Source organism: Globicephala melas, chromosome 14 (assembly GCF_963455315.2).
Source record: "Globicephala melas chromosome 14, mGloMel1.2, whole genome shotgun sequence".
Classification (NCBI taxonomy): domain Eukaryota; kingdom Metazoa; phylum Chordata; class Mammalia; order Artiodactyla; family Delphinidae; genus Globicephala; species Globicephala melas.
Window position 1 is genome coordinate 22,403,167 of NC_083327.1, and position 16,245 is coordinate 22,419,411.

At 46.2% G+C, this 16,245-nt stretch overlaps 2 protein-coding genes across 3 annotated transcripts in view; one reads left to right on the top strand and one right to left on the bottom strand.

Annotated features, from left to right (window-relative positions):
• ANKRD6 (ankyrin repeat domain 6) overlaps positions 1-16,245 on the top strand; it is a 260,264-nt gene that overhangs the window by 228,544 nt on the left and 15,475 nt on the right. The window contains exon 19 of one of the 2 annotated variants that reach the window (XM_060283470.2): positions 8,917-9,008. The exons of the other annotated variant lie outside the window; for it this stretch is intronic. The gene's annotated coding sequence lies outside the window, so the exon portion shown is untranslated. Of the gene's footprint in view, positions 1-8,916; positions 9,009-16,245 lie in introns of those variants that run through there. 2 annotated transcript variants of the gene reach the window in all.
• MDN1 (midasin AAA ATPase 1) overlaps positions 1-16,245 on the bottom strand; it is a 154,942-nt gene that overhangs the window by 30,510 nt on the left and 108,187 nt on the right. Inside the window, exons 64-79 of the mRNA XM_030859499.2 lie at positions 14,667-14,828; positions 13,941-14,214; positions 12,976-13,211; positions 12,292-12,387; positions 11,566-11,660; positions 11,184-11,305; positions 10,434-10,580; positions 9,471-9,580; positions 8,780-8,853; positions 8,096-8,294; positions 6,163-6,322; positions 4,166-4,312; positions 3,517-3,643; positions 2,224-2,329; positions 1,594-1,709; positions 241-726 (exon numbers count right to left, since the gene is read on the bottom strand). Of these exons, the coding sequence (XP_030715359.2) occupies positions 241-726; positions 1,594-1,709; positions 2,224-2,329; positions 3,517-3,643; positions 4,166-4,312; positions 6,163-6,322; positions 8,096-8,294; positions 8,780-8,853; positions 9,471-9,580; positions 10,434-10,580; positions 11,184-11,305; positions 11,566-11,660; positions 12,292-12,387; positions 12,976-13,211; positions 13,941-14,214; positions 14,667-14,828 (2,657 nt within the window). The remainder of the gene's footprint in view (positions 1-240; positions 727-1,593; positions 1,710-2,223; positions 2,330-3,516; positions 3,644-4,165; positions 4,313-6,162; positions 6,323-8,095; positions 8,295-8,779; positions 8,854-9,470; positions 9,581-10,433; positions 10,581-11,183; positions 11,306-11,565; positions 11,661-12,291; positions 12,388-12,975; positions 13,212-13,940; positions 14,215-14,666; positions 14,829-16,245) is intronic.

Sequence of the window (16,245 nt, forward strand, 5' to 3'; positions counted from 1 at the left end):
ACACACACACACACACACTCCCTCCCTCCCTCCCTCCCTCCCTCCCTCCCTCCCTCCCTCCAACCACTAAAACTCATTGCATCTAAAGATTTACAGCTAGACGTATGCCACAAAGTGCTATGAGGGTCCACTGGAAAACCGAGGACTGAAGCATGACCCCTTCCATCATTTCATCCCATTACTAAACCCTGATCAAGCGCCGCACACACAGAGGCAGAGCAAAGACGTAGGCACACTCACCAAGAATGAAAGAGAGTCTCACAAGATTGCTGCCTAATTCTGTCAACATCAGCTTTCACTGTCTTAATGGCTTTCAGCATCTCTGTTAATCTCACAGTTGATTGTTGCCAAAGCTGGTCTGGTTTTCGCATCCGGCAACCAGAGGGCAGCTGCCTTCCAGGAACTGGGGATGGGTAGATCAGATCTGATGGGATCAGGTCCAGCACTGCTCCAGAAAGCTGCCCCTTGGTGAGCTCTGGTCCTTCCAGGGAGGGGGCAGAAGGCTGACCCTGTGCCTGGGCATCACCTTGGCCTGCAGCTGGCCCTGCACTGGGGCAGCACTGGAGGAGCCAGGAGAGCTGCTCAAGCAGGATCTGGCTCTGCATGGCCAGGTGCTGCAGCCTCTCTGTCCACTGCTGCACCCCGTCCTGAGGGGGGAAGGCCACGGGGTAGACGGGCGGCCCCGTCAGCCTGCTGTCAATCTCCTGCACACAGCTGAGGAGGTTCCTGTGCAGAGAAACAAACCCATGGGGATAACACATGGCACCTTAAACTGTGTCATCGCGCTGTTTGTAACGGTAAATTCACTGATTTCTGAACGAAGTTTGGGCTTTTCCACATAATCAAGAAGAGAGGATTCTCCAGATAAGTAAAAAGTCTGTTCAAACGCCTTCCAAAGTACTTAAACACATCCTTCAGTGTAGCAGAAGCATCGGTGCTCACTGCTTATCTCCTGCCCCTTACAGGCCTCTCACATCCAACACAGTCACAGCACCACAGTGATTTCAACCACTGTTTTCTAAAAACAAATCTAGTAAATATAGTAGACTTTGCTAGATAAAACTCTTATGAGTGGAGAAGAAAATAGCTGAAGTAATTGCAGTCTAGAAATACTACCTGTCAGCCAAGGATCCACTCAGCAGATGGTGACAGGCTTCCTGTCCTCATCTTTTAAGTATCCATTTCTATCGAGGAGCACCAGTGTATGGTTCAGCAAATTGCAACTCTGTGATCCAGAAAGCCGACTCACATCTGATCTGTGCCCAGAGTCTGAGACACCGGATGCCATGAAAGCAACCCTGCCCTCGGCCCACATGGACTGCCAATCACAGACGCCCTCATTCCAGACCCAGGTGTGGTTCAGCCGTGAACATCTTTACCGTCTGACTCGGCCTCGAACCATCCCCCAGAGGTGCTGCTAAAACCAGGGGGCAGAGGCATCACCACCAAAAGCAAGGGGCCAAGCCAAGGCAAACCCCACCTGCCCCTTCGGACCTCAGACTTCACTGCATAGTTGGGAGCAGCGTGTGCAGCAACTCTGAGCTGCGCATAATACTCTCGATTCATGCTGCAAACGCAGCCAGTCAGCGATACCTGAGGAGGATCCACTGCTCGGTCAGCGTCGTCAGGGAGCGCCGCTGTCGGATGAGCACCTTTGTCAAATGCGCCGAGAACCCTTTACACCGCTCCACGTGGCCCACACCCATCTCCTGGCAGGGGGAGAAGAGAGCATGCTGGGGGCCGCTGGGAAGTGCTGCGTCCCATGCTCCTGGAGGGGAGCCTCTGCTGGGGCGGGGGTGGGGGTGCGGAGCCTGGGTGCGCTGCCCTCTAGAGGCAACACGTCCACCTCTGGGAGCAGCGCATCTCAAATTATGCTTCCACTGAAGTTCCATGAACAGGAACTAATTTAACATCAAAATTGGGTATCAGTGATCTTCTCTCAATTCACAGGGGGAAAAGATCTGAGGGTAGCATTCTCCATTTGAAGTTTTTCTTCTGTAATTTTTCTTAAGTAGCCAATGTTGAATAACAGAACTTATTATAAAATGCTCTCTGATTAAGCACAAAATTACATTGACTTATATTGTAAGTTTAATGACTGCAAAAAGTTCAGTCACTTCCAGTAATGGGCTGTGATCACTGGACCAGGTCTGAGGATGCTGCCCTGGATGAACAGAACTGGAGTCCTTGAGCCCCTGCAATCCCAAGGCTCTATCATCCTACCTTGGCGGGAGCTGCCAGGACTGCACTAAGCCTGGCGTGCCGTGCAAGAGAGCGATAAAAATACTTCTGGCACCCCTCCCACGAAGACGAGATTTCTGTAAGCAGCCTGGGAAAGAAACCAACATGATTTACTTAATTAAAACCACTATCTCCACCCTAGATTCTGAGGAGTCAGAGACTGGTCCATTTAGCCGCAACCAGAAGTCAAGAGTCTGAACAGATTTATTTCTGTGAGGACCCATTCAGTCAGCCACTCATCAGTCCTTTATACAAAGGATGTGTTACATACTTAGCACTGAAAGTAGAGTGGGAAAATAAACTATGACAATATGGCTTCCTTAATAAAAACGTTATGCCTATCTTGACAGTGGAGTCTAGGGATCATAAATTCTGATGCCTACAGGGCCCATGCAGATAACATACATGGTTAAGGACAGCCAAGCACAAAATGATCCTTGGCGATGACAGCTGAGAAGCAAGAGGGACCGTTACTGACCACAGTGAACCTGAGAGCATGTGTCCTATCAAAAGGAGGGCACTCTAGTCAACTTTCGACCACACGGGAAGGCAAGCACACTTGGCCAAATTTTCCCGAAAAACTGAAAATCCAGAATGTTTATGTAAAATTTCTACTTTTTACAGTGTTGTGTTGAACTCAAATTTAAAGCACCTGAGAGGGCCACTGAGCAAAGAAAACACACATGTATGCTGTACTCAGCTCATTTCCAACCAGTTACTAACACAGAGGGAGCTCCATCTGTCTCCAAAGTCTATAGGCTCTAAAATTCAAGAACATATGGGAACTTAGGTTTATGTACATGGAACAGCTAAAAGTGTGGCCATTCTCTCACAGATTTTCACCTGTACATTCAAATCAATTGAGGAGACCTCAGGAAAAATCAAAGGACCAAAAAAAATAATGGGAGACATGAATACAAGGAGGAAAGAGGAATGGAAAGAAGAAAATCAACAATTACTAACTAACTACTGACACTTTTAAACACTCAAAGTGGCCCCTTGTCTTCCTTACCCCACCAGATCCCCAACAGAGCCCAAACCACCCAATATTTCGAATTCGTCCCTTACCTTTATCCTAATGAAAGAAAAGAAGGTTAAAAAAAAAGAAAAGAAAATTAACACTGGGTGCTCACCACCTGCCAGTCCTGAGCCAGGCACTTTTCTAAATGCTAATTTTATGGCAACACTAGGACAGAAGTATTCCTCTCCCCACTTTGGCAAATGAGGCCATGGAGGCTTAGCTGACTTGCTCCATTTATAATTACAAACACAAACCTAGAATCAGCTGCCTGAGTGCTGCTGACTATAGACAATGCGCTCTGGAGATCCAATGGGTGAAGATGAAGCATCTCTTGAAGGTTTTTTGAACGGGCCCAGGAAAGACCTTTGCGATATGACAAACCTAGGAAATAAACAGCAGGTGGTTAAATAAACTCAGGAGAGAATAGATGTGCCAGGAACCCCCCAATGCCATTGCTACTCAAAGTCAAGTCCTAGGAACAGCACTGCCCAGGAGCTTGTTAGAAAGCTTACTCTCAGGCCCTGCCCCACACCTACTGAAACAGAATCCGCTTCTGCACTTTAGCAAGATTTCCCAGGTGATTCACACACAAGTTAGTCTGAAAAGTGTTGCTCCCTATGCACGTTGGAAGGGCGGGTGCTGTACAACATATGGTGATGAAAATAAAAAACATGGTTTCTGAGAAACCTCATTACAAAACTGTGAAACTACTTGGGAGTCACAAATGGTTCATCATAGGATTTTCGTGTGTGTTGACTGGGACTCACACGTTTCAAACCTTGCCTTCCACCTTGTTTCCCACCATCTCAACTGTCTCTACAAACTTCCCCCAAATCACCCATGTTATTTGTCTTCCTAAAATCAGGTGAGTACACTTCACTGGGTTTCCATGGAGGAACTTACCAGTTTTTGCAAGGTGTTTAAAGAGGTCTGCTAAAGCTCGCTGCTTCTGCATGAGAATGTGCTTGGCTTCTGAGCGCTGCTTCTCCTTCTCTGCGGAGGGCTCCACCTTTAACCTCTGCAGCTCACTCACAGAGGAAATTACTTCACCTGCAGGGAAGACAAGGGGGAAAACATGGAAATCCCCAGGAATTCTTAATGTGCTCAAATTACCCAAGACCAAGGACCTGTTAAAACGAAGACCAGGTGTCATTCATCTTTATAGCTAGCATTTGGTAAATTCTCAATGATTAAACTGATCAAGACGCATGATAACGGAAAAATCAAAACACATGGCGCTTCATATCTCTCAACAACAAACAACCCAAATAAAGTAGATATTCTGTTTTTTTTTTTATTCAGGGGTTTCATAACCAATCAAGCAAAAAGCACTTATTGAACATGGATTATGTGCAGTGATTTACACTAAGAATTTTAAAAACTTGAGGTAAATTTCCAACACACACAACATGTATTGAACTCCTACGCTGTACCTGGTAGTTGGTAAATGTTCTTTTAATCTGCACAGCTACAGAAGAACTTATTTGTAGCCACTCAAAGAGGCTCAGAGAAGTCTAGCCATCTTCTAAAGGCCATTCAGGTAAAGAGCAGACTTGAAGCCAGGATTTGAATCCTGGCTGAACCGACTCCAAAGACCAAATTCGTTCTCCAGCATTGCACTGTCTTCCTGAGCACCCACCGGCACCTAGAACACCAGGGTGCTGCCAGCCTGCCACAGACAGTGTTATAAGCTGACTGCGTGGCCTCCCAAGCTCACGTTGAAGTCCTAACCCCCAATACCTCAGAATGTGACTGTATTTAGACATGGGGCCTTTAAAGAGCCAATTAAGATAAAAATGAGGCCGGGACTTCCCTGGTGGTCCAGTGGCTAAGACTCCACACTCCCAATGCAGGGGGCACGGGTTCGATCCCTGGTCGGGGAACTAGATCCCACATGCATGCCACAACTAAGAAGTCCGCATGCTGCAACTAAGGAGCTGGCGAGCTGCAACTAAGACCTGGTGCAACCAAATAAAGATAAATAAATATATTTTTTTGAAAAGTTAAAAAAAAAAGATAAAATGAGGCTTTATGGGCAAGTCCTAATCCAATCTGACTGGCATCCTTAACAGAAGAGGAGATGAGGACACAGAAAAGGCATCTACAAGCCAAGCAGAGAGCCTCAGAAAAAACCAACCCTGCTGACACTTTAATCTCGGACATTTAGCCCCAGAATTGTGAGAAAATAAATTTCTATTGTTTAAGCCACCAAAGATGTGGTACAGCTGACCCCTGAACAATGCAGGCAGGGCATCCTGAGCAATGGATAATAGGCTATTATTCTAACAAGTTTTTTTTTTTTTTAAAAGATCTCCCTGAGATCAGACTGCAGCCTCACTGAAGAAGGACCGGCTTCACCCTGACCGCACGCTCACTGCGGCTGGGGGGTGGGTTGAGGTGGCGGAAGTGCTGAAAGGCTGCCAAGGGCCCAAATGATCTTTTAAGGTCGGGAGTCCCTTTCCCAGCCACTGCTGATATGCTGTACAGCACGAACAGGGAAACGAGACTGCTACACCTCTCTGAAAGAAGTGGACTGTGGACAAACCTCCTTCTTCCTTTAACCCAAGAGAGACAACATTTTGAGAGGTGGGGACAGCCTCAAGACTCTAGGAAACCCTTTACTCGTGTCCCCAACCAGCAAGAGCTGACATGGACAGGGCTGCTGTAGAAAACGGCCTAACACTGCACCGGTGTGCACGGGAGGAGGACAAGGTGACCACCTGTGGGGTCTGAGCTGGCTCCTGTGTCTGGGCTCCGATGGTTTTTAACCCACTTGCTTAATTACCTGCTCAACGCTATTTAAGATGTCACAGAAGGACACAGGTATCTCATTCCAACCCTCCCAGGCCACTGAGGATACCGGAGAGAGCAAAGCCCCCTCATCCTGGGTGTGCACCCACCAGTGAACTGGTCGAGGCCCTCCACGAGGCAGGGTAGGGGGCTTCCCTTCATGAGCACCAGGCACATCTTCCTCATGCGTTTCACAAGCTTCGGCAAGCGACGCAGAAGTGCCCCCTCCCAGGCGGGAGGGGCACCCTGACACTGTTCTGGAACCACGGCCTGTGAGACAGAGCACAGGTTATTCTCACTGCCAAGAACAACAGTCCTAGCACGAACCTGCACGGGTGCTAAGTTTAAATGCTGCGCTGCTCCACACACACCTGGCTCAGCAACAGGAAACTCTCCTCTCCACGTCTCTGACGTCTCACGAGAACAAAGGCATCATCGCCAAAATTAAAACAGGCACGTGCCGCGGGTATTCAGCATTGTGTGTTGCTGCTGTGGGAGGTCCCTGTAGCAGAAGCCCTGCTCCCCACCCCCCGCAGCGCCTTCTGTGCTCGTCACCAGGGGCCTGCGCTTCTGCTCCATGAAGGTGGAGATCTGACAGCACAACTGCTGCCTTTAAGGTGCTGCACTGCACTGTGCTTCTCAGACACATAGGCAAAGCTAACCTGATTCGCCAAAGCTGACTTCTACCACCATCTCTCCCCTGCCTCCAATTCCTGACTAACAGTTCAAATACCAGGATCCAGATACTAGGCAACCATCGGAGGCCTATTTTCACTAGTTTTTTCCCTTGAAAATCCCTGAAATTCTGGGACTTCCTTGGCAGTCCAGTGGTTAAGACTCCATGCTTCCACTGCAGCGGGTATGGGCTCCATCCCTGGTAGGGGAGCTGAGATCCCACATGCCATGCAGCACGGCCTCCCACCAAAAAAGAGACCTGAAATTCCTGTGCTGTCATCAATAGTTAAGTTTAAAAATTTGATCAGCAGGACAAGTGGTGAACTGATGAATACAATCAAAAGAAAATTTGGCAGCCATATCACGTGTGCGGCCCTATCATGGCTGTATGCTCAATTTCTATTATGCTTTCTGAACTATTAAAATATTAAAAATCGCTTGAGGAACCCCACTGCTAACTCTATAGACCCAGGGTGGAAAGCACAGTAGGAAGACAAAAGTCATTACTCCCTTAAGAGTGCTCCCGGGCTTCCCTGGTGGCACAGTGGTTAAGAATCCACCTGCCAATGCAGGGGACACAGGTTCGAGTGCTGGTCTGGGAAGATCCCACATACCGTGGAGCAACTAAGCCCATGCGCCATAACTACTGAGCCTATGCTCTAGAGCCCGTGAGCCACAACAAGAGAAGCTACCATAATGAGAAGCCCGTGCATTGCAACAAAGAGTAGCCCCTGCTCACCACAACTAGAGAAAGCCCGTGCGCAGCAACAAAGACCCAACGCAGCCAAAAATAAATAAATAAAGTTACTGGTGGTGGGGGGGGGAAGAGTGCTCCCTACACACAGTGATTATGAAGCAGGGACATCCTCCTGTAACAGGCCTGCTCACCCAAGGTCTCGATAACTGTTTAAATTTTCAGGAATTTTGCAAGCCAGCTCTTAACTCTTGGCGCTTGAAACTGGCCATGATGGGAGTACGTATGTTTCTACACCACGGTCACCAGCAACCACTTCAAACCAGCAGATCACTGCACACAGTCACTCCCTGTGCAGCAGCTTCATCACGTGGGAGCTCAAAGGCAGCTTCAATATCCTAAACTGACACTTTAAATCTTCCCTCACAGGTAGATGAACTGTTCACAGGTAAGCACAACAGTCATTTCCACAGGCTAACATGGAACTTCCAGCACCAGGATTAATGCTTTCTGCCTTACTCTGCAGCAGGTCATGCAATGCTATACCACTCGTCCAAAGAGGAAGATTTCAAAGGCATTCCCTTACCTAGTGCTAAGGACACTCCTGCCACAGAAAGCAAAGACCCCACGCAACTAGCTCAGGAATAAGCAAACACTATCCCACGAGCTAATACCTGTGCAGCTGCTGGCCGGGCTAACAGGGTCTCTCTCAGTGCCCGATTCAGACTCTGAATGGGCGACTCCTCACTTGCGGCTGCATCTGTTGGCCTTGGCAAAAAGTCTGGCTGTTCCTCCTTGTCACTCTCCACCAGGGATGACCGGCAGGGTTCACTCAGGACAGCTTCAAATTTCTTCATGAATTTAAAGAGGGTTCTGGCCCCAGGTAATGACAGAGATGGGCAGAAAAAAATAGGATGGAAAGTGAGGAAATATGTAAATGACATAAAACACATACATAGATAACTTAATAACTTGTACTTCTGGTACGTAATGAGCTCCTCAGAAACTGATAATCTTTTTTTAAAGGAAAAAGTATGGCAGGTGTTCTCGTCTCTCTTTTCTAGCAGGAAAAAAAAGCCAGGAACGGTGGGATCACTTTGCTCAAGGTGAGCAGGTGGCAGAGGACTCGACCTTCCACGGCACACAGCCTGCTCTGCCTCCAGGCACATCCGTTCCTCCTGCAGGGAGACTCTGCTTTGGGTGGAAGGGCGTGGTGTTGGGAAGCCAGCAAAACAGTCTAGTGTTTTTTAGTTAAGTTCAAGGCAGCACAAGTCAGGGCTCTGTAACAATGTAGTCATGCTGTCTACCATTCAAAAATTCGGAGTTTTGGTCACTCCCAGCTTTAAAAGATCAATTACCTGTGTGTCTTTTCCACAGACTGTTTAATAGACCAGAAGCTGACATCATTCCACTTGGATATCTTAACAAATTCCTGTAAGATAAATGAAGCTCAAGGAATGGCTTTATAAAGCTGGTGTCATTCTGTTCTTTCTAGATCATCTGTTTGCCAAAGACCAGAGCCCACTCCATCTCAAACACAGGACTGTGTGTCAGTGAACAAGTAAAACAAGTCTAATAAAGGAACCATGTGTTTGTCTCAAAGCAATGGAAAAAAAAAAGTGCTGCTACAATCAGTAGGTCACTATGTACTCTAGCTTAAACCAGGGATGGTTCCACGACCACTGAAAGTGTCAAAAAGAGAGGATCCTCCTTACACCCCCAGCACCTCAACAGCCCATAGCCCAACACCAGATGGTACGCATCTGAGGTGGAAGATCAGCCTGGGCAAGACCAGGGGAGCGGGCACTAACATCCCTCTTAGGAGCCTCTGAAAAGGGGCCACGCCCCGGAACCCTCACACACGCGGCCAGGTCAGCAATGGAGCCAATGCCACAAAATGAAAAACCCACCATCCTAGTTGGCAGTTGCAATGCTTCTCCATTCCCCAGATCCCCCTGCCTCACAGTCAAATGGATTAAAGAACAGAACTGCGGGAGAATTTGCTGATTTTGTCCTCCTAAGAGTGATTATGACAGCCGTTGATCTTACTTTAAGCTCTTTTTCTAGGGGGGAACGAAGTTCCACAATTTTGGCCTGGACCCGGTCAAAGAACTGCTTGTAATAATGGTACAAATTCCATAGAACACTGCAAAGTGAATCTGGAAGAAATAAAAAGGAAACAAAAACACCACACTTGCTGCATGTGCTGCTGGCTCCCCCTCTGAGGTTCACATTTCAGTGATGATCCTTCCTCCGTACTCTTTAGGCCACGAGATTACAGTGCAATGTAGCACATGCAGACTATGTAACAGCTCATCAGGAAGCCGGGGTTACCAGTTCCCAGAGATGTAGGCTCTAAATCCTACCCTATATTTTCATTTCAGTTTGTACTGGATTTTTTTGGTTGCACTTTTGTTCTTAAAGATGGTGTACTCAGACATTCTGCCAAACTCACAATTTCCAACCTTTCTCGGAATCTTATTGTAAAGTCAGCAGAAACTAAGTCTGTTTTAAAAGATGGCATATTAAGAGGCTCACCTTGACGGCTCATTCACGTAAATCTATATTCATTTTACAGCGGCACTTTTGTCTAAACTGCTGTGGTCAGCGATAGGAATCGACAGTAGAAGTTTTATGTGCAGTTCCTTGACACGTGGCAGCGCTCTCCTGAGATCAAAGAACCTACTAATAATGGCCTGGATCAAGCAGAAGCTTAGCAGGACATATGCACTGTCTAGACAGAAAGATGTGCTGCCTCAACATGCCAGCTCCCGAGCTCTGCATCTGGTGATTTACCTCTGCCACGGTTCGCTAGCCAGGGCTTCATTTATAACCAGTCTGTACTCAACTATAATGTTTTTCTCTATACCTAACCTGAATCACATTATAGGAAAAGACAACTGAAACTGTCTTGTTTAAAACCTGGTATGCCACAAGACACTTGTCTCATGTGGAGAATTCAAAGGCTAAAATTAAAGAAAAAATATTATACATACATATGTATATCCTTACCTTTTCCTTCAACTTGTGGCATCAGCAAGACATGACAATGGAAAACCAGTAACATCTGAAGTCGTACGTGGAACTCTCCCAGTGAAGATCCTTCAATAAATGCTTGTAACGTGCTGACCAGCAACATCAGGGTCATCTGTCTGTCATCTTTATAGAGATTCAAAGAAGAAAACATACACGTGCCTGCCACCATCACTTGCTGTCACAAAGCGCACACAGTCTACTATGGGATTCCCGAGGGATGGCCGTCAAGTAGAGACACCAGTTAAGGTGAAGCTTTGAAGCAAGGACCATAGCTAAATTCCAAGCTGATTTAAAAACTACAGCCCCACTCAGGGTATGTGTGAAATGCACTCACAGCAAATTAGGAAACTGAATTATGAGGTACTTGTTCTAAGTAGGAGATGAAACCCTTTTAACTCAAGCATTTTAACTACTACCTACCAAGACAGAAACTTTCTCTTTGACTTGTCTCATGGATATAGAGAAGAAAACTGTACTTATGACTAGCTCTTTAGACTCTGGACAAGTCACTTAAACCTCTCTGACTTCCATTATTATTCTTAGTAAGAATAAAACTACACAGCTTTCTTGGCTGACCTCTCAGGAATACCTCGCAGTCAGATGATACATCCTATGTGAAAGTAGTGGGGGGAGGACACATGGGAGCAGGTAAACCCCACACTCTGCTGCACTTCAAGCTTAGCTTGGACCCTCTAAATAAGCAGGGGATTTAGAGACGGGTGTTACCTTCCTGCTCTTCTGTTTGTTCTTGCATGTGCTTCTCCAGCATCTGATAGATGGAGAACCAATGCTTGGTGGATTTCTCAGTATGGCGTTTCATGGTATTATCCAAACTCATGGACCAGCAGCTGAAACATGGAAGTAGAGGCCAAGGAGGCATTTAAGGAAACCTATTCAAACATCTGAAACCACAGAAGCAGAAGCTAAATATTCACTATTCTCTCCTCCCAAATGGAGATGGAGAAGCTCCCCGTCTGCTGCCTCCGAATGCATGCTGTTGTCTGGTCTCCAGCTGACATACTACATAAACTCTGAGGAAACAAACTATCCAAAGACTATATCCCTACAACCTAAGTTCAGGAGGGGAAGTGACAAATATATCACTTACTTCAGTTCCAGTTTACGCCAACGGATGACCATCTGAGTGACCACATCAAGATGCTTCCGCAGAGACAGGGCCCGACTTGCATTCTCCTCCCAATCCTGAAGAAACACAGATAAAACTTACTATGGCCATTATTCAGTCCCCTGACCACCTCCTCACTCAGGAACACCCTGGACTTTTCTTGAGCAAAGACCCCTGGGACCTTCAACAACTTTTATACTGATTTACCAATAACTAACCAGAATGAGTTTACATCCAGCTTATCCAGCTTTGAGTTCTTTCTGGTCACTTGACAGACCTCCAGCAGAGCAAATAGCACAGGGTTTGGAGACCTGAGTCTGAATCTCTGTTGTTAGTCACGTGACCCCTCCAAAGTCCAGAGCCCTAATCTGAAAATCAGGGGAGCACCAGCCCCTTCAGAGGCTGTGAGAGGACTGAGGGGCTGAAGAGTGGAGGCACCCTGCCGGTCTGAAGGCCAACCCAGAAGTCCTGGCAGACTGAGCCCTTAGGACTGGTGGACGCTGCGTCCCACCCTTGAGAACAGGTGAGGCAGGTTCCCTGTGTCCCATGGAGGCAGTGGCTTCACCTGCAATAATCTGACCTTATGTCAGAAAAACCAAGGAGTTTCATCCTTTTCCAACCCAAACTATCACATCCTGTCCCTCTAACAATAAGAGAATCTCTTCAGTTGACTACAACTAAAATGAGGACTGGAGAGAATCCTCTTACCTGTGCCTTTGCCAGAAGGATCTCTAAGCCATTCAGGAACTTCGAGATGGGGCTGGAAAGTGGGAAACTACGAATCCTGTCCATTACAACCAGCAGCTGCGGGGGAGGGGGGGAAGGGGAGGGAAGAAGATTTGGGCATCCTTGTGGGACTGTCAATCACCCAAAGTCACAGGGTACTGAAGAGGGGCCTGACTGGAAGTTTCACGCAAAGGCCCTGCCTCGTGAGCACTTAGGAGAGCTGCGGGTGAAACTTCCAGGGCTGCAGATCCTGCCCAAGATAAACACTTTATCTGCTGCACTACTCTGGAAATAAGATTGAGTTTGATAAAGTAATTACTCTTATTACTCTCTGTTATAAGTTATTACAGAATTAGGTGAATGATCACAGAGCGAGGTCTGAGTTAAAACTTGAAAAAGCCAGGCCCTTGTTAGTATAAGGATGTGTCTGAATAAAGACAGCAACATAGCAGCACTTCAATACATGGACGGAAAACCCTGAGCAGCAGATAAAATAAGTGGAATCTCAAACACCATTTACACAACAGCATTACAACCTGGTATATTCATCCTCCAGGGAATAACACTGCACTGAACCGCAGTTCTGTAAACCTCTGTTTGCGTATCCAGTGTGCAAGTCACTGCCCCCAGGACAGTTGAGAGGCTGCCTCCCCACCGCTGCCCTACCTGCTCAAGCGCCGGATGTTCCGGCCAATCCTGCAGCAGCTGGCGGACGGCCTCTGAGAAGCCTTCAAGCACAGGCTGGCAGTGCCGAGCTTCCGGGACGTTGGGGTGATGGTAAAAGTCATAGGGACCGTCAGGCTTCACCATCAGGTCCAAGGTCCCCTCCCCAAAGAGAGTGTTACGGGACAGGGTGTAGGCCAAAAGTTGGCTGCCCAAGAGCTGGTCATTCAGCTCAACTCCTGTGAAGTTAACAAGATCACTGTAAAGTTGGTATCAAGTTACAATGAGGTCAGCAACATGCTCAGAAATAATGAATGACTGCGACTAAATGAAGTAGATATTGCAATGCCATTCACCCACAAAGCAGCAAAGGTCTAAAAGGCTGTGACCCCAATACTACAGTGGTCACCAAAATCTGCCCCAAGTTTCGGTATATACAGAGGAACTCAGATGCTGCCTGCATGTAATCAAGAGGGTGCAGAGTTTGGTTTGAGGATTCCAATTCCCAGTTTTTGTAGCTCTTCTTGGTAGGCAGAAATGAAATTTAAAGCCTCCTTCCTACTTGCAAGGAATAACTCATGAGGTCACATAGGAAACTGCATCAAACCATATCCTGTGAGATTAATTTCTGAGTTGCCACGTTGCTCCCAGGAATACATGATTTCATTAGAAAAGCACTGATGCTGTGAAAGGGAAATTGGAAATAATGCGGAGAAACGAGACCATTTAAACTAATTCTATATCCTTACTCTTAATCCCTTTAGCCCCATGTATTCAAAGGGTGAAAACCCATCTTTATTGCAGAATTTTAAATCAATTTTTTGAAATTAGCTTAAGTCCTTTAAGATAAGAAACAATAAGGAATTTAGCAAAAAACAGGGACATAATAGTTTCAACTGTCCCAGAAGTAGCAAGCACATCTATTCGTTTTGATTTCCCAAGAGCTTAACAAAAGTAAACTACCATACCCATCAGGGGGTAGAAGTTTGTCACAAGCGATGCCCCAGTCTGGTAGCAGGACAGAAACAGGCTGAGGTAGTGCTCTGCCACGTGTGGCGGTGGAGTCTGCTGGTACCAGAGGGACCGAGCAAAGCCGAGGCACAGCTGCTGGTGTATCAGCATCACAGCCTGCATTGAGCTCTGTGACAGGAGGGCGGGCTCTGTGGCAGTCTCCTCTTCTTGTCCATCTGAAGGTCCCTTCTTTGCCTCTAGTGTTGGTTCTACCAAAATATCTGCGAAGTCCTGTAAATAATATTAGAGCAATTGAACTTTTAAAGTCAAAATCCAGTTCTAGTAAGACTAAAAGGAAGGGGGAAGGATGGAGTGTGAATGATCAAGAAAATGAAAAAGGGAATTACGTGCACTGAGAAATGTTTTAAAAATTACAAAACCATTCAAAGGGATGTAACAGGAACTAACATAGTGCTTGCTGTAGGTGAGTTACAGAGTAAATCCTAAGAGTTCTCATCACAAGGAAAAAAATTTTTTTCCTTTTATTTTATATCTATATGAGATGATGGATGTTCACTAAACTTATTGTGATAATCATTTCATGATGTATGTTAAGCCACATCACTATGCTGTACACCTTAAACTCATACAGTGCTGTATGTCAATTATATCTCAATAAAATTGGAATTAAAAAAAAAGAATTCAAAGGGCAGGTGTGTGGTACCAAGGGGACTCGTTCCAACCTCTCCATGCGGTGGGAAGTGTGTCCTGAACTCCCACTCTTCCTCCTCCTCCTCGCTCAGGGCTGTCCTAGAGTTCCTGCCCCGGTATCTGTACAGGCTGCTTTCCTGCTCGGCCTTCTCTTGGGCTCTGCGTTCCTGTTCATCCCACTCATTGATGATTTCCTAAAAAAATCACACATTCCGAAGGAAGCTTATTTGCCTTTGCTGAGGCATTTACAATGAACAAGAGGCAAGACTTGCTATCTCTTCCTCATGAAAACAAAATACCATGGTTCAAGAACAAATAAATGCCGACATCCAAGACACTAAATTCCATGTAACAGAGAGCAAATGGGATTTGTTTTCAAACTGTGTATCTGCAGCAACCTGAGTTTCCCAAACACCCCCCTGCTGTATTGTTACAATTTCGCAGGTGTGAAAACTTGCTGTAGTGGCACGACTGGGGACTCCCCATCAGGCGTAAATGGTGCTCTGCATTAAGGACAGGGTGAGGGTCAGCAACGTGGGTGTGTGATGCAGACTGCACTTGGCCAGCACCTCAGGGAGATATCCTGGGGGTCTGGAAAAGGGAAAATGGGCTGGGGACTGGGTGGTCGAGGGGAACTAATCAGGCAAAACCGGGCTATACGATACCAGACATTTCTTAAATTCCCTACTACCTCTAAAGCCCTAAAATTGGCAAAAACTATAAAGAAACGACCCAGTATTGAGAGGAACTGAGAAGATAAGCAACCCCAGGATGACAATTTGTATTAAAAGCCCAAGCAAGCAGTTAACCTTTGTCTCAGCAATTCTGTTTTCTAGAAGCTTTACCCAAAGATCTGGCTTTAAGACTTTTAGGATGGCACTGGTTTGGTTTTTTTTTTCCCCCCAAAAACAGAGAAAAAAACCTTTACATATAAATGTAAATATTCAGTGAAAGGAACTGTTAAATGACTTACCCATACAACAGAAAACCCGCAGTCATTAAATATGATGCAGGTGGAGAATACCATAATCATGACGGAAATAAGCACTAAATTTTAGCTGTTAGATTTTTGAAGGCAAGTTGTAAAACAGAATGGACTTTCTTAGTGGTTTGTAGGGCTCGAGCCATGTGAGGACATTATCTCGGGGACCACAGAGGGTATAGCATTGTCCTCAACCAGAGCAGCCCTTTTATCTGTTAAATACTGGATCACTCTGCTAATATTTGTATTTTTTAAAAGGGTCTACTCCCCGCCACCCTAAAAAATTGTAAACCACTGGGAAAAAACAGCTGTAAAAAATTTAGTGTCACAGATGTACACTTACAGATACATGCACAAATGAGCAAGCCTACAATAGAACACACCAATGTGTTAACAGTTATATAGTTTTGAGTGGCAGGATCGAATAATTTCGCTTATACTTATTCTTTTAATTGTCTACAATGAAAACAAGTTGCTTTTGTTGATAAGGGAAAAAACAATTTATTTTTTAATTTTATTTATTTATTTTTTGCGGTACGCAGACCTCTCTCTGTTGTGGCCTCTCCCATTGCACAGGCTCCGGACGCGCAGGCTCAGCGGCCATGGCTCACGGGCCCAGCCGCTCCGCG